The sequence below is a fragment of the Ips typographus genome, linkage group LG16, assembly GCF_016097725.1.
Source record: "Ips typographus isolate SLU linkage group LG16, UJ_Ityp_2.0, whole genome shotgun sequence".
Lineage (NCBI taxonomy): Eukaryota > Metazoa > Arthropoda > Insecta > Coleoptera > Curculionidae > Ips > Ips typographus.
Window position 1 is genome coordinate 1,954,597 of NC_138437.1, and position 22,817 is coordinate 1,977,413.

The 22,817-nt window shown below is 32.3% G+C and overlaps 2 protein-coding genes across 3 annotated transcripts in view; one reads left to right on the forward strand and one right to left on the reverse strand.

Annotated features, from left to right (window-relative positions):
• The window catches only part of LOC145738941 (cuticle protein 18.6-like), a 99,317-nt gene extending 95,886 nt beyond the window's left edge, over nt 1–3,431 (forward strand). Inside the window, exons 1-2 of one of the 2 annotated variants that reach the window (XM_081994133.1) lie at nt 1,493–1,596; nt 2,797–3,431. In XM_081994133.1, the coding sequence (XP_081850259.1) occupies nt 1,585–1,596; nt 2,797–3,369 (585 nt within the window). In that variant the 5' untranslated portion in view covers nt 1,493–1,584 and the 3' untranslated portion in view covers nt 3,370–3,431. Of the gene's footprint in view, nt 1–1,492; nt 1,597–2,796 lie in introns of those variants that run through there. The other variant, XM_081994132.1, reaches the window with a different exon arrangement.
• The window catches only part of Shal (Potassium voltage-gated channel protein Shal), a 42,308-nt gene that overhangs the window by 10,335 nt on the left and 9,156 nt on the right, over nt 1–22,817 (reverse strand). The window contains exons 2-4 of the mRNA XM_081994128.1: nt 6,818–6,980; nt 266–478; nt 28–146 (exon numbers count right to left, since the gene is read on the reverse strand). Of these exons, the coding sequence (XP_081850254.1) occupies nt 28–146; nt 266–478; nt 6,818–6,980 (495 nt within the window). The remainder of the gene's footprint in view (nt 1–27; nt 147–265; nt 479–6,817; nt 6,981–22,817) is intronic.

A 22,817-nucleotide genomic window follows, 5' to 3' on the forward strand; every position in this document is an offset into this window, starting at 1 on the left:
TTCTACTGTAATAGCAGTAATAATCACCTTCTAGGGCAGCATCGTCCGCAGCAGGATTGAAAAAGTCCAATTGAAACAGCTGAGTGTGCAGGGCTTGCCAAAGGTGATGGAGAACCTGGCCTCTTCGGATGACCATTGTAAGGTACCTAAATGGTAGGCAAATCAGTTCTAATTTAAATATAATGAAGCCAGGTTGCCAACATCAAAATTTGCATAGTACACAATATCAGATCTCATCAGAGAATACAAAGTAAATAAAATTTACCTCTAGTTCAACAAATTCCCTGTCAGTAGTTTTTTCCAAACATCTCAAAAGGTGATGATGCTGCAGTTCAAAGATATCCTCTTCTCTGTAACTATCATCAAGTTCGATGCCTGATTCCTGAGCAGCTAAACGAGCTTCAGCAGCCTTCTTTTTACTAACAAAAGCAGCTCCGGAAGAAGCTTTGGCAATGCGGATTCTTGCCAGACGTGCTTTCTGTAAATAAATCCAATCTCAATATACCTAAAGATTATAATTTAATAACAGGAAATTAAATGCCCTTATGGTTAAGTGGAATATATTGCTTTAGTGAGAGTGCTTTAATACATTCAGTATTGATTTCAATGCTATTTTCTCTTCTCTCAATGTAAATACTTTTCAACTTGCATACGAAATTGCACTGGTGACATTTTATGGTGACTCGTTGCATTGCATTATTTAAAAAAATACAATTTGACGATTGATTTTGTAAAGTAAAAGGATAACATTAACGTACTATACTTTTGGTTTCTTATGAATTAGCTATAGTATGAATTGGTCAGCCAAGTAGCTTGATATTTTTATTAAATACTTAATATCAAGTATTTTCAAACTCCTTAATGCGTGACGGAAAATGGTGGCGGCATGTATGGTGAAATAAAAGTCATGAAAGCCACATGATCACTGATTAATCATAAATGGACCTTATGATATGAGAATATTCAAATTACTCTTTCAAGCTGACATTGAGAAAGTTGTACTCCCAAAAGTACCAAAACAAAAGGGCTGTCAAACGCTTCTTATTCTGTTACATAGTCAAGCAAAACTAAAGATTTACTTACAATTTACTACACAGATCATCAGTCTTAGTACTGACAAGAAAGAAATTATTGAATTGTTGAACGTAAGCAAAAAATGAGACATTCGACCACATATTAATTATCCAATTAAACATTTCTAAACTTTTTATAAAAACTAATTTAAATGAAGAAATGGAATCTTGTTGAAAGAGTTTTTTTAAAAAATACAATTTTAACTGAAATTTTGCAATAGTGATTTGTAAGAAAATAACTACAATATGTATTTGTACTAATTATTATAATTAAGCACCTACAGTTTTTTACCTTGATCGCAATAAAGTTGCCAAAACCCAATGCATACCGGACAATATGTATCGAGGTCAAGTTTAGATACACATTTGAGAACCAATTAAATACTTTCAAATTTCATTGGAATGTGCGTTTTGCAGAATGGAAGGGATTGCAGACTCCTTAACTATATAAGTGTTGGGTGTCAAAAAAATTAAGTATAGTAACAATAATTTATTTATTATTCCTACAACCATGTTCTCCAAAGTAAGTATCCAAATCTGTATTTTTATAGAAAGGTGTATAGTATTACACAACAACACTAAACTAATTCAGCTTTTTAATTATATGGGAGATACTTATATCGGTAGATAAATATTATATATTAGGTCACTCTGTATAATTTAATGATTTTTATTCAAAGAGTTATTAGACATTTCCTGTTCTGTCACAAATTTGTGTGTAAGGATTTTGAATCGTTAAGAAATACAGTGTTTGAGTGAAATTTACTCAATTTAGAGAGCCACTTATTCACTTTGGTAACGTGCGTTTTTTTATATAAAATATTATTATTTATTTAGTGCACAGGCATCAAAAAGTGTATAGTGATTTACATTGAATTTAATGAATTGACCTGATTAAACTTTTTCTTGACATCATAAAACAAATCAAATTTATAAAATATAAACATTGCATTTATTCCTTTTTTTCTAAACAGTCTAAATAACAACACAGAAATGGAAAATTGTTTTCCATTATATGATCTAATTTTGCATATCTTTATAACGGTTATTATGAAAATTATAATTACGATAGTAATTTGTGACAATTGAATTTTTATTTTGCTGGTAATCAGGTCTATTACTGCATATGTTTTACCACATATGTTATTGCATTACATATATTTGTATTACCACTTTTATGGAAATTCCCGTCACAATGGTGATTGGGGGTCGGGAATATCGACCATTATCACATTGTTACCTAAATTTTTAATTATAATTTACAGCACAGTTCTGCTTTTTGTCCAAATTAGCAAAAAGAAAAAATTGTATATTTTTTCTGTTAATAAAGTCCAATCTTCTATGCTTCTGTTAACCATTTTCATGACAATTACATAGTATTTCCTGTTAATTTGGACCATAATGACAATTTTTGCATTGCGATTTACAGAAATCGCATTTTTTTATTCTCTTATTGATTCTTTATGATGAATGATAGACGATTTTGATATTTACTTACACTTACTTTGAAATTCAAACAATAAAGTTTTTTTTTAATAATGCCGTATTTCTTCGTATGTCTCTGAAAGTAATCGAAATTATTGTTACATTTCTGACCGTTTTCCATATCCACATACTTTACACACGAATTTGTGTTACCGGCAGATGTTATGTTTAATAATATGCATAAATAATTTCGGTCAACTCCGTCAGTTTGTATGTTTAAAAAGGTATTTTTCTTTAGATCTTAGCCGTTGCTACTTTCGTAGCCGTCGCCCAAGCCGGTCTTGTGGATTACCACGGACATGCCACCTCATACTCCACGGTCTCTTCCCCCTTGGTAGCCGCTCATGGAGCTCCAATTGCTTACGCCAGCCCCGTTTCTTACGCCAGCCCCGTTTCTTACACCAGCCCCGTTTCCTACGCCAGCCCCATTTCCTACGCCGCCCCCGCTCCCGTTGTCCACGCTGCCCCTGTTGTACATGCCGCCCCCATCGCGCAAGAACACTATGCCCCAGCCAAATACGAATACAACTATGGTGTACAAGACCCCCACACTGGTGATCACAAGAGCCAGCACGAAATCCGTGATGGTGACGTAGTCAAGGGATCTTACTCCTTGGCTGAAGCTGATGGTACCACCAGGACTGTCCACTACACCGCCGATTCCCACAACGGTTTCAACGCTGTAGTGGAAAGGACCGGACACCCTGTCCACCCAGCCCCAGCTCCAGCTAAAGTTGTTGTAGCCGCTCCCGCCAAATTGGTAGTACCAGCCCCAGTTGCCTATGCCGCTCCCCAATACTACCATCATTAAGTTCTAAATTTAAACTTAGAATGAAATTGTAAATAAAAAAATTATTTATGTTTCAACATTAACATTGTTTTTGATGTGTTATTGTTTAAACACGACAATAACTTACAACACACACCTACCCCATTTAATCTTTTTAACCCCAAAAATAAGGTAGTAAATAATAAATCACAACACTGTGGCTTTGAAACAGAAGAAAATAACTGACCAGTACAGCACGGTGTTACCAATAAAACACAATAATCGTAACCTTCATAAAAAAATTATAAGTTAGCTGGTATAAGGCGAAACTAATGCAATATCTGGCTGGTCAGAGATCAATCTGGCTGGTCAAAAGAGGCCCTTGAAGAGAAACTAGCAAGATGGAATGAGTATACCTAAGAACTAGTCGACGATGACAGAAGAAGAAAAACCAAAACAGTAGCAACAAGAAAAACTCGTATAAGGTTTGAAAAAATTTGAAGATAATCAATAACATGGAAGAAGTGTTTATTGGGCAATTCCGCAAAAAAGGTGAAGCAGAGAGAAATAAGGATGATAACACGGCGACACGTGTTTCTGCTTTTTGGCTTCATCAAGTATGTAACTCCATCTGTATAAAAGGAGGTTAGAAAACCAAAACTGAAAAACAACTTAACTATACATCCAGTCTTGGTTCTGAGAAATAATATACAAACAACACACTTAGGCGACAAAAGGACAGCCTGTTTATTTGTGGGCATAAACAAGGCTTTCGACAGTGTTTGGCATGCAGGTTTATTATATAAACTGCACCAACCTCAAATACCAAAATACCTACTTTACAACATTAAAAACCTACTACAAAATAGACAACTACAAGTACTCATTGATAGAGCTCGAATCAGCTAAGAAAAGGCCACAGGCGTCATCAAACGATGATGTCACGATCTCTGTACGTCTCGCTTTAAATATTGCTGCTCTCGTTACTTTCCAAGTTGTTGCAGCCAGTCAGTGGCGTGCTATTATTTTATCAGTAAAATGAAACATTTTCGTCGTTTTTAATAAAGAAAATAAAAGACAACAAGTTTTTCAAAGGAATGGAAACTCCTTCTGCTTCTTTCTTCATAAATTGTAAGACGTTACTGACGATTTCACGGCCTTGGCTGTATATGATAACACCTTTCTTTCCAACCTTTTTCGAAAGACATTTTGACAAAATAACGTTTTTTATTCATAACACTATGTGAACTTCAACTGCGACCATCAACAATACAACCAAAACACCAGACTAAAACGGAACCTAACCTAACCCCCTAAGTCTCCCTGTCCGCCACTACATTTTTTTAAACTTGGCAACACCGTTTAGAGTGCCGGCTAGTAAAAGCATATAAAAAGGTCCAAATGTCCCTGGCCGCTGCCGCATCTGTTTTAATTGTGTCCAAGTAAAAACCGTACTACGTTGCCAAGTGGCTTTTTGACCGCTTAACAATATATTTTCGGGAATATTTTAATAGGACGCCTCTGATTATATCTAATGCGACGGCAACCTTAGAAGGAGAAAGAAATAGTTTTAAAAACTGCGTCATTGATGATGCGGTGGCCTTTTCTCATCTGATTCGAGCTCTACCGCTGCTATTCTTTTTCTCCCAAGCAAGGGCTTTCACAATGCTCCCCAACATATACTGCCATGATATTGACAATTATCATTTTTAAGACAAAAATTACAGAGACAAAACATCTCACATTTTACAATACGCGGACGATACTGCACTTGTCGTACACGACAAAACTATCTCAAAAGCTGCAGAAAGACTTCAGATTTTGACAAACAGTACAATGACAAGGTTTTGTAATGGTAATGGTAATGGTAGGTGTGGATGGTGACAGATGTACTGCGACCTCTTCGACCATCTTCTTCTGCTATCTCAACGTTTCCTTGTTCATAGCACCCCTTCAAAATTTAGTTCCTTTAGGAATTTCAGGATCTTGAGTGGGTCTGTTCGAGGTATTTCTTCCACAGCCAGCTGGTATAATCCCAGTGTGTTTAGTCTTCTGTGGCGTACAGCATAACACTCCAGCAAGATGTGGTGGAGTGTTTCTGGTTCTTCTCCGCAGAACCTGCAGGTACTGTCCTCTTTAAGGCCTAGCTTCCTTAGGTGTTCTCTGAGTCGACAATGACCCGTTAGAAATATGTTAATGCCTTGAGACTAATTTTGCTGAGGTTAGTTAATCAGCGTCTTCGTGCTCGATTAAAATTGCCGAGGAGATCTTTGGCCTGCCTCAGTCCTGAAAGTCTTTGCTCTCAGTTCTTCTTCAGCTTTATTAAGTTCTTCCTGGACATATGCTTTTCCAATGCCGCAGAATGGTTCTAGCCCGATCAGTGGCGCTGATGCTCCTTTTCGTGCCAGAGTATCTGCTTGTTTGTTACCCTCTACTCCGACGAGCCCCGGAACCCAGAAGAGGGTTACCTTGTTGTTCCTTCCTAGATCATTGAGCTTTCCTAGGCACTCCACAACCATCATTCATTAGATGAGCTCAACGCTTGGATGACTGCTTGGCTATCGGAAAGGATCGCAATTTCTTTGTTCCGGTATTTCCTGTCGAGGTTGAACTGAATACACCTTTCTATGGCGTGAATTTCCGCTTGAAAAATGCTAGGGAACTGGCCCATGGGTTCGGAGTATTTGGTGCGAGGCCCGTAGACTCCTGCTCCAGTCCTCTCGGGAGTTTTAGATCCGTCCCTATACCATATTATGGTATTTTTTCCCAATGTTTGAATGGATTCTCTGCTCCAATCTCTCTTGGTGCTCAGTTCCGTTTCGAATGTTTTATAAGTGGCGACACACCAAATGCCAGTAAAACTTCTTTGGTCTAACCACAAAATCAATATAAACTCACCAAATATTACAGCAAGCGACCATATTACTGAACCAAAAAACATAAAATACCTGGGAATAACTATTGACAAAAAATTAAAATTTACGAAGCATATACGAATCATTAGGATTAAAATTATCGGAAGGACAAAACAGTTTAGATCACTAACATACAAAGACAATGGTATAAGTACTAAAATAGCCACGACGATTTATAAATCTATCTGTAGATAACTGGGACTATGGAAATATATTAAGAATAACAAAAATTTCGGAAAAACGAGAGTTTTTAACTTCTAATTAATTACTCTAATTATTTCCCCATTCAACTTTGCATGTATCTCTCTATGATGATAAATCGTTTCGTTTTTTTTGCGACAATCTGTATAGTCCTGACTAATTTTGAAATGTGCCTCCCCAGGTGCTTCCATTTTCCTTTAATACGTTACCCTTAAATAACACTGTATAACGATTTTTTTTATTTAAGTGGGATATTAACAAATTATACTCGTGCAACCAAAAACTCACAAAGAGAAAAACTTTCTGGCAGAACCTTTTGTATAAAACTTGAAATCATTATAACAAATACGGAAAGAAAAGAAAATCATACTTACCCTTTGTGCTTTTCTTTTGTCCGCTCTCTGATTTTGATGATATATCCTACTGAAGTTTGATACAATAACTGGTACCGGAAGAGCAATCACAAGTACTCCACTAAGTGAACATACACCGCCTACGATTTTGCCTGCAATTGTTGCTGGTACCATATCTCCATATCTAAAAATAATCAATAACACGTTGTAATAGCGGCAATTACGAAGAAAACGATGGTTTGCATGTGTGTTATTACCGGCAAACAATTTTAGATTCTTTTCAAAGCTATTTCTGAAGTCACTAAAAATATTCTACAATCGTTATTATATTGTTCCATGCACAATTGAGTTATAGAAAGTTCCATCAATCCTAATATAACACAAAAATTATATCACGCTTCATAATTGTAAAAACATAATTCATCAGGACATTAAACATTATCAATATCATACATTTAGGGCAAGGAGTGTCATGAGATATGAATAATGAAGTGGAACATTGTTATCTTAAACCTACTTTGAAATCCCAGGAAGGAGTATAATGGATGAAACGAAAAAGTAGGCCAAGCGTTAATTGCGCTTTGAGAGGTTTTAGTTTGCCAAATATAGGAAAGAAAATATATTTGTTTATTCAATACGACATTTCTAATAAATAGTAACAAAAAGTCTTGTCACTTTTTACTCTTAATAACATACCCTAACGAAAGACTACCAATGTTGCTTCGTTGTCAACTAAATTGTTTTTCCTCTAATTATCGCTAAACTACCCTTCGTTAAAACTATTTGTCAAGAGTCCGATTTAATGATGATGATGATGATGATAAATCGTTTTATGTGATTGTGTAGGTACACAACTTCGTCTTATTTACCAAGCTAATATTAGAATAATATCGAAAGAAATACGGAACAGAGTCGATTTATCGAGCAAATGTTTGATTTCGATTAATAGCGAAATCAGCACCCAATTGTTATGTGTGAAGTTTGTTGTTTGTCAGGCTTTAATCACGATATTAGATTGCTGGAAAGCATGATTCCTGGTCTCAAGGTTAATTATTAATGCTAACCGCAAATAATTTGCTTTGATTATACAATCATGCTGTGTTAATTTATACATTATACGTAGATATTATGACAGCATGGATACGTTTTCAGTATTTGTTTTGGTTCATGACCTCAAATTGGGTCTTGATGTATCCAGTCACAATATAAATAAATTAGCAATGAAACTTTTTTATCGTACTTGCTGAAATATTAAATGTTGTTATGTTTTGAAGCAGCTCTGCTATTCCTGAAAATGAAAAGTATTTTTAAGAAGTTGTCCAGACATAATTTGAAGTTTTGCATTGAGCTCGTTCAGATGTATTGTGAATTAAGAAGTTTATTTAGCAAAAACAAAAAACCTTACTGAGAAAAACGAGTCTTTTATACGCAGTCTTAACTAACTAAGTAAAACTTTGTCGTAAAATTTGTTTGCAGAACTTTTAAGAAGTCTAAGAGTTTCGGAAACCAGCTGATTTAATTCCAAAAACTCAATAATACTTTGAATACTTGGAAGAGTTGAATTTTTTTATAATGATTATGAATTCGAACTGAACCAACCAAAAATCTTTAAAGTGTCAAAACTTGCTGATAAATAGACTTGAAATGAGTACTCAATCATATTTTTTAAAGTTAGGCAATTTACGCTATCCAGATTCCGTAACAAAAATTAGAACTACGGTTTAAAATATTTAATATATTCATTTACTTAACTAATAAAATAATTTTCGTAGCTTAAGGCCTAAGTTTATTACATTAGAATTTGCTTTTGATTAAGCCTTTTTTTTAAATAAGTTAAAAAGAAATTAGATTGATATTATTGTAAACAGATTGGTGACTCAAACCGTTTGATTGATTGATCAATTAGTAATTAATGCAACTAAATTAATTCAATTAGTTAGCAGATATATTAATAAAACATATTTTTGCTAATCGTCAATCCAAGAGATTATTATTAGAACTACTAAATAATATTCTTTAATATTAATTAAACAAAGCGCAAAGGAATGTAACTAAATCCCAGTTTCGATTATCATTAACTGTAACTTATATAGCACATCCCTGTAACATACAACTTTGTTTCATGCCAGGTTCGACCTTATACAGTGACACAGGTATGGAGAAAGTGTATTAACCTTTTTGGAAAGATACAAAATACGTAGAGTGACAATACTTTTTTTTATTTCTGCAATCTATGTTAAATATAAAGCATCACCGACTTAAAACATAGAATTTATATTTATTTGTTATTTGTTGTTTATTCAATTTAAAAAATCACCTATTTTATCTATTATTAACAACAGGATGGAAGACACTTTATTCAGTATGTTATTTCTGGATTGTTTATAATAAACGAAAATGGTAACTAAATCTATTCTACTAAAGAATACTAAAACATAAAATAAATAATATTCGATAAAACAATCTAAAATAACAATAACAAAAAATTACAGGATTCTGGAGAGCATTTGGATTTAAAAAAAATAAACGTATCATCCCAATTGATCCTTAACATCAATAACGTTTTAAAGTTAAGAAAAGTAGTTAACATGTAATATAATAGTAAAAATTATAACTATATTAATTTTTTTAGCGAAAAAAAGTCGAATTTGTGAAAAAGTGTTTAAAATGTATTTTCTTTTCTAGAAAGATTCGGTTTTTCCTTAACCATACTACTTTGCTATACTGACATTGAAACAAGAAATATAAATGATGTCAAAATTATCACCCAAAACATTTTATATTTGATTGTTTTTCTGATTTTGCAGTGAACAAACTTCTAATGCCGATTATAGTAACTAATGCAATAATTTTTTATGAGGACGATAAATCGGTGCTGGAAACTTCATTTCTCAGTCCTGCCTTTCAACTCAATTATTCAAATTAACTTGAAGGTAGTTTCAGGAAATTGTAACTTTTGAGAATATAATTGAAAACTTAAACGATTCATACTTAAGGAATTCGTTTAAAAATCTTTTCATTTACGTTGAATTTACATTGAAGTTTAGTATCTTTATTGTTGGGAGAAATACAAAAGTTTTAGACAATTTTATTAAGTATAGTTTAAAATTATTTTTGAATATATACAGGGTGGTTCACAAAGGCGTGGCAGATTACATATTAGTTTTTTTTTAAAGAGAACCCCATATTTTTTATAGAGTTTTAGATTATCTATGTCATTTGAAAACTTTCCTGTTAATAATGTCGTATACATAAACCTAATAGTTTTTCTAATACTAAAATTTTTTCAAAAAATTATTAATTTTTACTATAATAAATAATTGACTGCAACGAAATTAAAATTTAAAGATAGAAAACCCTCAGGGACGACAAAAAAGATTTATGCTAAATTTTTTAAAATATATTTTTAGTGATTCAACTTAAGAAATTTTGACTTTTTGACTATGTATTACTCTTTTTTCTGATATCTTTTACACCTACTTACTTTTAGGTATTGACATATCAGTTGAGTAATAATAAACATTTTAAATTGTTGTTAAAAAGGACGTAAAAAATACACCATTTATGAGTTTTTCTAAAAAAATTAAGTTAATTTGCAGAGTATTAAAATTGGTATATGACTTACTTAGTAAAAGTTGAAATATCTCGTAAAAGCTATCAGAAAACAGACTAATGCACAAGATGTTTTATTTAAAAAAGCGAAATGTTAAATTTGGGATCATGAACCTCTAAAATAGTTTAAAACATATTTTATGTTCAACGCTGCATGAAAACTGTTCCGTACTGTGATTTTTAGAGCTTTATGTCCATACTGGGCGAAGTTTGGCAGTTTTGTCGTTTATGGCAGATACTAAAACACCATTTCTGTTAGACGTTTCCGGGTCAACTCTCAATAAATTAAGGATCATGAAACTTTAAAGTACATTTTGTGTCTAACGTTGCAACCAAATTTTGTTTTTAAAGTGGAGCAAACTCTAACGTATGTGGCGGTCTGTGAGAACAAACACGTGATACTTGTACACTATTCAATTATACAGTCAGGTGACAATTGTCAAAATAATGGACAAGAAGCTAAAAACCACGACTGGTCTTGAATACTTCAAGAAAACTGTTCCATACTGTGATTTTTAGAGGTTCATGCCCAAACTGGGCAAAGTTTGTCAGTTTTGACGTTTCTGACAGTTGTCACGTGATACTGAAACACTATTTCCTTAGATAGTCACGTGACAGCTGTCAAATTAATTGTCAGGAACCTATAAAAAATACACGTCTGGTTTCGAATACTGCAAGTTAACTATTATTCTATTCACTGTGATTTTTTCAGCTTCATGTCCTGATTGGGTAAAGTTTGACAGTTTTGAAGTTTGTGACAACTGTCACATAAAACTCAAACACCGTTTATACAGACAGTCAACAACTGTTAAAATAATGGTTATGTAGTCAAAAACCATGTATTCTCTCGAATACTGCAAGACACCTGTTTTAAATTGTGATCCTTGCAGCTTTTTGCCCATACTTTACAATGTTTGACAGTTTTGATGTTTATGACAGTTGTCACATGCCTGGGAACACCATTTACTTAGACCAGTCACGTGGCACCTGTCAAAATAATATCTAAATACTATACTATGTATAGCTAATTTTAATAGTCTGCGAGTTATTTATATTTTTTACCTTTTACCTTAGTTTTTTGTTATTTTAACTGTACTAAGATATGAACCTTTGCTTTGACATATCAATTGAGTGACAAAATACATTATAAATTGTTGTTGTAAATGACGTACAAAAATAAAACATTTTTGAGTTTTTCTATATAATCCGTATATAAAAACATATATGGATTTCACTTACAACAAAATTTAAACTTACTTGTCAAAGTTTGACAACACCTGCATATTTTATTTATCGTTAGCTACTTAGTTTAGTAAGAAAACAATTAAAAAATATAGATAAATCTCAAACATTAAAATTAGGTACCTATACTTAATAAAAGTTTAAGTGTTTTGTAGGTACAGGGTGATCCATTTAAAAAAGTCGAAATTTCTTAAGTTCAATTAGTCAAGTATATGTAAAAAAATTGCACGCCCTGCATCTGGCCAAAGTTTATTTGCATAAAATTGTTGTCGTTTTGTTGTTTGTTGACACGAGAAATTAAATATAAACTTTTTGATACTTTCAATGCCAAATGTTTTTTTTTTTTCAATATTGTTTAACAAAATTCAAAACTTTTATTCATTTAGACTAAGGAAAACGGAAGGGAAAAGCCTTTTTTTCCATTAATATAAAAGAAACTTTACCTGACAAAAATATTGCATGATTTACAACTTTTCATTATGTTGTTGACGTGTGCTGCAGTACTTAATTTCTAACAACACTATTTACACAACAGTTTAAGTTTACTCTAGAATGTTTAGATAACTTCTAAATAAATAACTAGAACTATAGCAATGACGTCTGAACAGATTCTAGTTTTATTATATACAGGGTGTCCAAAAAGTCTGGAATATTGCAAATATCTCGAAAACTGCTGATTTTATTTTTCTCAAAATTTGCGTCTTGTTAAAGTAAATAACAGCGCATGACGTGAGGGTGAAATGAGGTTCGCAAGTATACAGGGTCAGTCACAAAGTATACCAACTTTCTTAATTCAAACCTAACACACTGTATATTACTTCAGATTTTAAGAGTACTTATAAAGGCCAATTCAACGATATACGATTTTTATTTTTTTTTGATTTTTTTTTTTGATTTTTTTTTTGTACCTGCCTATAACAATGATAGGTGTAACAATGACAGCTAACGTCAATATAATGTTAAATTAATTGGCAAATTTTCCTATTACTTAAAATGGTGTTTTTGAGTGAGAAGGATACTTAAGATGTCAGTCTTTTCCTTCTCACTCAAAAACACCATTTTAAGTAATAGGAAAATTTGCCAATTAATTTAACATTATATTGACGTTAGCTGTCATTGTTACACCTATCATTGTTATAGGCAGGTACAAAAAAAAAATCAAAAAAAAAATAAAAGTCGTATATCGTTGAATTGGCCTTTATAAGTACTCTTAAAATCTGAAGTAATATACAGTGTGTTAGGTTTGAATTAAGAAAGTTGGTATACTTTGTGACTGACCCTGTATACTTGCGAACCTCATTTCACCCTCACGTCATGCGCTGTTATTTACTATAACAAGACGCAAATTTTGAGAAAAATAAAATCAGCAGTTTTCGAGATATTTGCAATATTCCAGACTTTTTAGACACCCTGTATATTTTTCCAGTATTTAGATAAAAATACCTTAATGTTGCTTTCATGGAAATTTGAAAAATGTGTCCTTCACTAATTTGCTTATTACGCGTTTCTTTGCCAGTTTTAAATTGATTCCAAACCAATTTCCATCAACCTTGCAAAATAATTTGCTGTATTTCTTGTTCGGCATCAAAACAAACAGGTTGTCGTAACAACGTTAAAACAGGGAGGGGGTTACTAAGGGTGACAATGCTGACTTAAAAAAATGGACTTTACCGCATTCTTACTGCATACTAAATGAGGCATCAAGTCCAGACAGGAAATTGTATGGTTTGCTTTAGGTTTTACTACCAAATGCACTTAATTTAATACGCAAATCAGCTCTGGAAAATAAATCTCGGAAATCCATAAAGATTCAAGATTTATTTCTAGACAAACTATGGCTTTCAGCCCATAACGACCACATGAATAATTCATACACGTTAAGTATTTAAAAACGAAAGCAAAACAAATTTCTATACTGTCTGGATAATCGATTGATGGAAGTGTTTTTACTGAATTGTAGTTTATCTTTTGAAATGTTTTGCAATCGGGTAGTCCCTGAGGTTATATTCTATTTCTGAAGTATAAAAAATTCATTGCTTTTTAATGCATGTTCTAGCAAAATGTCTATATAGCTGAACATTTATTATGAATGAGTTACCAAGTATAGATATCGAACTGCTATTTTAAATACTTATTATCTCTTACAGACAATATAGTTTTTCTGGATTTTCCAGGTTAGTGCACTTTCGAAAAATGTTAATTTTGTTTCAGCTTGAATTATGTATACATCCGATTTTGTAGCTAACACATGTTATTGTAGATAATGTAGTAATGTAGGTCAGTTTGGTTGCCATTTTTTTAAGACACTATTGTGACACTGTTGTAGATGGCCCTGAATACTGTAGCAAGATGGACTGCAAGTGAAGGGCTGAATATAAGCCCCACAAAAGCCACCATCGTCTCATTTACCAGAAGGAAAAAATTGGATGGAATTGGACCAATTTATCTTCATGGTGAAGAGTTAACATTCAAGGGAGAGGTTAAGTATTTAGGAGTCATCCTAGACTCAAAACTAACCTGGAACCAGCATCTGGAAAAGGTCATAAACAAATCGGTAACCACATTTGCAATGGTTAGACGAATGTATGGAAAAACATGGGGTCTCAAACCTGGTATGGTGCACTGGGTGTACACCAGGGTGATCAGACCAGCAATAACTTACGCAGCTGTAAGCTGGTGGCCAAAAGTCATGCAAAACACTGCGATACACAAACTAGAGAGGATTCAACGAATGGCCTGTCTAGGCATAACTGGTGCAATAAGAACCACTCCTACTGCGAGCATGGAAGCTATATTAGACCTGCCTCCACTGGACCTAATAATTTTAGGGGAGGCAAGATGTGCTTACCAAAGGCTCCGGGACTTGATTGACCTGCCGGGGAACATAACAACGACAGGTACAACATCAATTTGGAACACAGTAAGGGATCCAATTCTTGAAATGAGATCGGATTACATGTGTCCTAAATATCACATTCAGAGGAAATTTGAGGTAATACTGGATCAAAAATTCTGGGTAAATAATGCGAAAAAACTGACCCAGGACTGTCTAATATGGTTCACAGATGGATCTAAACAGGAAAGGGGAAGTGGTGCAGGAGTTTATGGCGAGAGACCTAAGGTAAGCATCAGCATACCACTAGGAAAACACGCCACAGTTTTTCAAACGGAAATATATGCTCTGTTATGGTGCATAGAAGAAAACATTAGAAGGACTTACAAAAATAAGCAAATTCTAATAATAACTGATAGCCAGGCGGCCTTGAAAGCACTGCTTACGTGCAAAACATCGTCAAGACTGGTAGATGAGTGTCTACAGAGAATTACGGAACTGGCAGAACATAACAGGGTAAAACTTGTATGGGTACCAGGTCACTCAGGCATTCCTGGAAATGAAAAAGCAGATGAACTTGCCAGGCAAGGCTCAAATGCAAACATGATTGGACCAGAACCATCTGTAGGCATACCTAGATGCTCAACAAGACGGGTCACTGGAGAATGGATCAACACAAAACACCTGGAACGCTGGAAGACGTACCCAGGAAATAAGCATGGGAAGCAAGCTATTGCAGGACCAAATAAAAATAAGGCTCAAGAACTGCTAAAGTACAGCAGGAAAGAACTGAAAGACCTAACAGCGCTTCTCACAGGGCATGGACCTGTGAGACAACACCTGTCCACCATGAAACTATTCGATGATAACCTGGACTGCAGACTATGCGGGGAGGAAATCGAAACGTTTGAACACATCATATGTGAATGTGAAGCACTTGGTCAAAGGCGACAAACAATCTTCGGGAAAACTAAGTTAGTACTGAAAGAGATACAAAGAGCACCAAGCAAGGACCTTCTTCACCTCGTACGGGAAACAGGGATAATGGACTGGTGTAACTAAAGTACCACAAACATGGGGACAGTACAATAAGCCATTAGGCTTACGTGCTATCTGGAGCTGACAGCCGACAGACCCATGGAGAAAGAAAAAAAAAAAAAAGACACTATTGTCAGCACAAGTACTAATATTGACAAAAATTTAGGGCTGATTAAACTGGAATTTATTACAAAAAATTCCTTTAAATTAGTAACTGGTATCATACCAATTTCATCCTTATATAAACCAAGTTCTGTAGCCAATAAATGGCATATCAATTTGTTTTTGTTTGCCTCTAATGCTTTTCCTACTGGAGATTTATAGTTTTATTAAACTTTCTGCATTTACTTCGTTCTAGGTCTTTCTGTCCTTTACCTTAATATTTAAGTTCGCTCTTTATTTTTTTCCTTAAGCACATATTTGAGGCACAGGTTTTATTTTTTTAATTCTTCAATTAGAATAAATTTGCCATACAACACAGTATAAACATCATGAGAACATGATAGTTGCTATATTCTTAGCAATACTATTTCTGCTAATTCAGTTTGCTTTAAATGTTCTTCGACATTTAAAAAGACATTTTCATATACAGCATAATTCATATTTTTAAATTGGCCAAATGCAATTTTTTGTACTGAATCCTCTATATCCCTACGCATTTTGAGATATAATAATAATTTACCTGTATTTCTAAGAGGGTTATAATTTTATTTTAAGAATAAAAGAATAAATAAAAAAAGACAATTTATGCGGATTTGGGATAAAAGCGAGCAAAAATGTCAAATTTCTCTTAAAACGGCAAATATGTCAGAAACCGATACAGAAATAGATGTGACATTATACATGAAATATCTCTAGAATCGTGAAATCCGAAAATGCTAAACTGTGCATGTGTGGTGTTCCATTTAAAATAAACAAGTTGACATCTACTTCTGGTTAAACTGGAAGAGACAAAAAAATTAAAATATTTTTAATATAAAGAGTGTCCCACGACAAAAAGACATCGATCGATATAAGAAAAACTACCAATAGGAAAGTCTTGAAAATTTGATAACATAGTAAAATCAGCAGACTCCGGTTATACCGGAAGTAGGTACTCTTGCTTATTTTAAATGGAACACCCTGTATTTTTTATTGATTTTTGACTCCTATCTATTTCAAATATTTTTCATGTATTATGACATATCTATCTGGAACGGTTTTTGAGATATTAACGTTTAAAAAATGATATTTTTAGACTTTGAAGGATAACCAGAATGAGATAAAGCAAAACGCCTTGCACGTTTTAATCTTAATTTTTAGAGATTTTATTTCAGACACCTCTAAAATTTTACAATATGACTGAAAAGTTAGTGTAGGAACATGCAAGGCGTTTGCCCTATCTCATTCTAGTTATGACACTCCAAAGTCTGAAAACGTGATTTTTCAAACGTCCGTGTCTCGAAAACCGTTGCAGTTAGATATAAGATGACACAATACATGAAAAATATTAGAAATCTATAGGATTATTCAAAAATATAAGAATATACAGTATCTTCCATTTAAAATAAGCAAATTGGTACCTGCTTCCGGTGAAATTGCAAGTTCCTTCATATTAAAAATATTTTAGTTGGACTGGGCTGCTGGACTTACTTTACCAAATTTTCAAAACTTACCTATCGGTAGTTTTTCTTATATGGTCGATGTCTTTTGTCGTGGGACACCCTGTATAGCAACCAACGAATTTATCCTAATTCCAAAATTCAAATTTCTATAAATGATTAATCCTAATAAACTTTTAAAGAACACTTTGGGTGGCTCCAGTTAACGAGTGCATATTTACTGAAATGTATATAAGTGCATTATTTCTTGATTTTGGTCTGCATATAATCTTTTCCCTAAGTCATAAGGAGAATTCCAAACATCCCCACCAATTGTCTTGTGAAAGGCAAATTAAGGAAAAATTGAAAGACAGTGTTGGTAGAAAAAAAAATACTCAAAAACCTCAAAGACCCACCACAAATATGAGTTGATATATTGTAATTGTTGCCCAAACATTCAATAACATGAATATGCACCAATAACGAGAAGAAGTGGATGTGGTTCAAGATATCGATGGCATACAGTAAAAATGGGAAAAGATAAGAAAAGGAAAAGAAAAATAAAATGGAGGATCTTTAGGAACGTGGAATATCCACTGAAAGAAGGCAGGTATTATGTGAACAGAACATAACTAAAAAAAGAGAAAAAAGTGCAATAACACACAGCTCGTAAAGCATTGGAAGAAAAAGAACTCAAGACTTGAAAAATACAGTTGATCTGATACATATGTTACAGATAATGTCACATAACCGGCTCATTAAAAATATCTTAGCAGAAAACTATTAGAAATTAATTTGGAAAAAGTGGGATTGAGAGGTTGAGAATGGAGATTAAGACTTTGCAGCCAACACAAATGTGAAGAATCTTATACAGCTTTTCTCAATTTATTACCTTCACTCTTAAGTGAATGCAATGACCAGAGTAAGTCATACATATGCAACGTATGTGGATAATTGGTAATGTAACCGAGAGCAAATTTATATTTCAGACCATTATTATAGTAAAATCCCGGAATTTGATTTGCCAGGAACGGAAAAGAGTAATTCATGGAAAAAGACGATTTTTGTCAGACAACAACAAAACATCATTAATACAGATCTTTCTTTTCGGAGAACATATATCAAGCTAGAAACCCCGATAACAAGTAATATTATTGTTTTGTGCAGAACTTGGAACATTATTTCAATTTGTGTTTTCCACTATATCAGTTTCGTTTGATAAGAGTGTATTCTCTACAGCGTTATCAAAACATCTGATAGCTTAGTGAATTATCCTTCATTATTTCTATTCCCTACAGATGCCCAAGAAATGTTTAATATTATTATGGATTGATTTAATAAATATTCTATTGGTCTGAATGCATATCTCACGTGTATTTTCAAATATGATTGAATGGAATATGTGGATCATTGGCGCACATACTCTGGAAAATTTTCTTGAAAAATAAAAGCTACTATAGTACCAATACCAAAAAAGGTAATTTGAAATATTTTGCTCTTTTGGCTTCTTACATAAGACACAACATTTTTAGAACAAAATAATATTCGGTTGGCTTTATTAAGCTTGCAATTTTTAATGCTTTAAAGGAAATAATAAACAGATTGTATCAAAACAGGAACCTATATTCCGACCTTTTGAAGGCTTTTGACACTATTGAATATGGATCTCTATCTTTTTGTTTTTAGTATTTTTGATTTAAAGTCCTAGTTTAACCAAACAAAACTGCCCTCAATATGACTATTATGTTGAGAAGAAAATTTGTCATTGTCAAATAATTTTGTTCAATTATATCAATATGTTTGACAGTCTTTACATTATTAAAATTAGTGAAGGACTACATAAAACATTTTGTTCTCTTTTGGTGTTGTTTTTTACCTGGTTGTAATGGAAATTCAGAGGGATTTTTCATGTCCATAGAGTTGAAAGCATAGTAGTATCCAAGGTTTTCGATCATAAAGACACTAAACAGCAAGTTGAATAAGGTTTAACAGCAAAACGGAAAAGTGTATCCAAGGAAAAAATATCACAACTTAAAAGTAACTAAAGCAAGATTTCAGATAAAAAACACAGTCAATCAATTTCTTCATATTTATCACAGTGCAGGCAGAAGAAAAGAGCTTAGACAGTACAGTTTTGAGGCCAGAATCATTAGTTAAAACCATTAAAAGGAACGATTTAGAAAATGCTAGTTTAAACTTAGTCTTAAACCAGGTTTGCACATAAACCCAGTTTAATAAGTTTACCGAAATCTACGTCAATGCATTCAAAACATTCGTTCTTTATTTAAGAAAGCTGTTTTTAATACTCTGTTGGTGAAATGTCTTAATTATAAGAACTTTTAAGTATGTAGCACAATGAACTAATTTGTATTTAAGTATTTATTACAATTTAGTCATATTTTATGTTTTTTAACATTCCTATTCAATATTCAGTTCTTTATTTATATTCCTGTATATATACATACTATGTATTTTAAGGTTGCCATATTTTATATATGATGGCAATGCAGAATAATAATATTATTATTGATTATTCATTCTAGGATTGCTATTTTCAAATATTATTATAGAGAAATTCAGCATGTTAAATATTAGGAAAATACGGTTGAGTAAATTTTCATATTGTGTATATTTCAAACATACCGACATTTACATGCAAAAAATGCAAAAATTACAACATATTAACAACTGTAAAAATTGTTTTAAAATCAGAGATGAGATTTATGTGCACTTTTTTGTAAATAATAACGATAATAAATTTTAAAAAAATAAGTGGAAAATCAAAAACAGCAACAAAAATAAACGAACAAAATTTTAGAATTTTTTCTCTAATAATTTCTACCGTATACGTATAAATATAGTGGCAGATGCGCCCACATTTATACACACAAATTGCAATCAGTAATAAAAATATCTATAAACAACGCCGACTCCGTTTCAGTTTTAAAATTGTCTAAAAATTGTTTACGGGTCCGTAAATATAAGCGCTTAAACGTGAGTTGCTTATTTTATGTCTGACGATAAAATTGACTTGAAATTTATCAAAGAGCCTCGAATTTCTTTTTATTATTTCAGCAAACGCCTGTCAATCTGTTTTCCGTCTGAATACATTGACTCATGCTCTAAGGATAGAAAGTGTTTATACCGTTGTTGTTTTCACTAATTAATGAATTCCGGTTTAATACTTAACTTGCTAGAAGTACATGTGATACACTGAACTTTAAAAATAAGTGCATCGAACCATGTATTTTCTCAAAAATTATTTAAAATAAAGTAAGATTATTTTTGCTTTGCTTGCTTTTAAAAAACTTTACGCACATTCCATGTATGTAACATAAACAGTGTAATAATTAAGATGTATATAATTTTATGTGGAGTAAGCGAATATGCTTTTTTCAGCCAGACGAAATGATATCATTTTTAAATCCTTTATTGTAGAACGTTTTTCTTATTTTGTTAAAATGACAAATAAACACGTTGTAGTGGATATAATGTATACTTTCTGTTTAAATAGATTGGTTGGATTTTGGCCAAAAAACAGTTTATTGCCTAGCACGTGTCAATATTTCGACCACTGTTTGTGGTCATCTTCATAACTTAAGTAAGACATGGCAAAACAATCAAACAATATGTAGACTTAAAATGAGAGCATTTTTTCATTTCCTTTTTTAAGTTCAAATTGTATCCAAATTGTCAAATGTCACAATGATGAATGTTCATTCACATTTTACATTACTTTTCAAACATCAATAAAAACTAATACGTTGTCACCTACCAAATTGTTCAAAAAATTTCTGACAGAATAGTATTTAAACTTACATTTCATCAAAATGCAAAATTGACAACAATGACTGTCTACAAAATACAGTAGTTTAAAAAAAATTAATATGTATAACAAAGTATATGTTTATGTTGACTGACGTCCAATCAATCTCTAAAATATGACTCTATTAAAACTGAGACAATATAGAGACCCGTTGTTTCAGTTTTAATGAAATTAGTTTCTAACTAATATTCAATTTGGCTGAAATGTCAACTACAATGACAAATCTCATTCATTCATCAGTTTCAAGCAAATTTTGACATTCTTGTCATAATTTTTTATTATAAATTCTGTGATGAATATTTTTGATGCAACTTTTGACAGTAAAGCTTAATTAAGCTGATCATTATGTAAAACCCATTAGTTTGCTGGCGAGTTTCAAGGGAATATCGATATTACCGATTTTGGCTATTAAGACAATGCTATTAAGTTTTTTGTAGTTTACTATTTACGGTTGGTGAGGGTTAACCACAAGCATATGTATTAACGGCGTCTCCTAAAATATTGACCCTTAAAGAATTTGCAAAACTGAAAATTTTCAGTATTACATTACACGTTAATATAATTATAACCAAATTGATGTCATTAAGGTTGAATTTGGCTTATTACTACTGCCAGTTAAAACGGCAAATCTCGTTGCTACAAAAAAAACGAAATCGACGATTTTAAGCGCAATTCATTAAAGTAGCTTCAAATTTGATTTTAAAGATTTGCTTTAACTATTTCGAGTCAACCTCTACTACTACTACTAAGACTGTTAGAAATTGTCACGTGACAATTTCTAACAGTCTTAAAGTCCAATTACAAATTTTTTAGAATTTGAAAACACATTTTTATGCCAACAACTGCCTGCAGTAATATTATATGTAGGTCGTAGCCAATACAGCTTAAAAATGTCAAACAAATTGTGATTAATCAAAATTTGACTAAAAATTTTAATTTTTAAACTTGGTTAAGCATATAACCAACAGATTGAATCATCTAGGACGTCTAAAAACATTTTTACAGGTTTTAAGACTGTCTGAACTTGGTTAATCTTGTCTAAATATGTTGCCAACTGTTTGACATTAGTGGAGCTTGACGTCAAGCAATTAAAATCATGTTAGAAAATCTGAAACAAAGTCAAAAATGACTATATATTTTGGCAACTGTCTAAAATTTGTAAAAATTGTTATCAAGAATTTCAATAAAAAAAAATGCTTTAACTTTTATTTTTGTCCTCAAATTTGGACAATCGTCACATAACTTCAAATATTTTTATCTCAAATCACTATTCTCCAAATTCCACAATTTTAGATATTTTTTCAACAACTTTAAAGTAGATTTACACGGTCACGTGACTGTCTCGACCTTTTGAAATTAAGCAATTATATTGCTTTTAAATTCAAATTTCAATTTAAAAATTTGTGAATTCTTAGATATTCCTCAATAACGATCTTTACAATTTTAACAGAAATTTGCATATTATTTAATTAACTAATTTTGCACCGCTCTTCATTTCAGAACATTTTTTTAAGTTCTTCCAAAAAAATATGAATACTTTATTGTTCACCTTTGATGAATTTGTTTTGCTATTTTGAACGTTCTTCAAACTATTAAGAAATGAATTTCCACGGCCACGTAAGTATCTAAACCATTTTCAACTTAATATCATAAAAGTTCCAACTAGAATTTAACATTTTTGAATCTAGTAAAAAGTAGTATTAACTTAAAATTGCAATTTTTTTGTAAGTTTAAAGTCGTTTTTGAAGTATTTTTCAATTTAGATTATTCTTCAATCTAGTCAATTGTAGATTTTCCCTATCTCGTCAAGATTTTTATTTTAGAATAAACTTCGTTCCAAGCAGTCACGTGACTATATCAAGTAGTAGTAGTAGTAGTTTTTTCAATTCA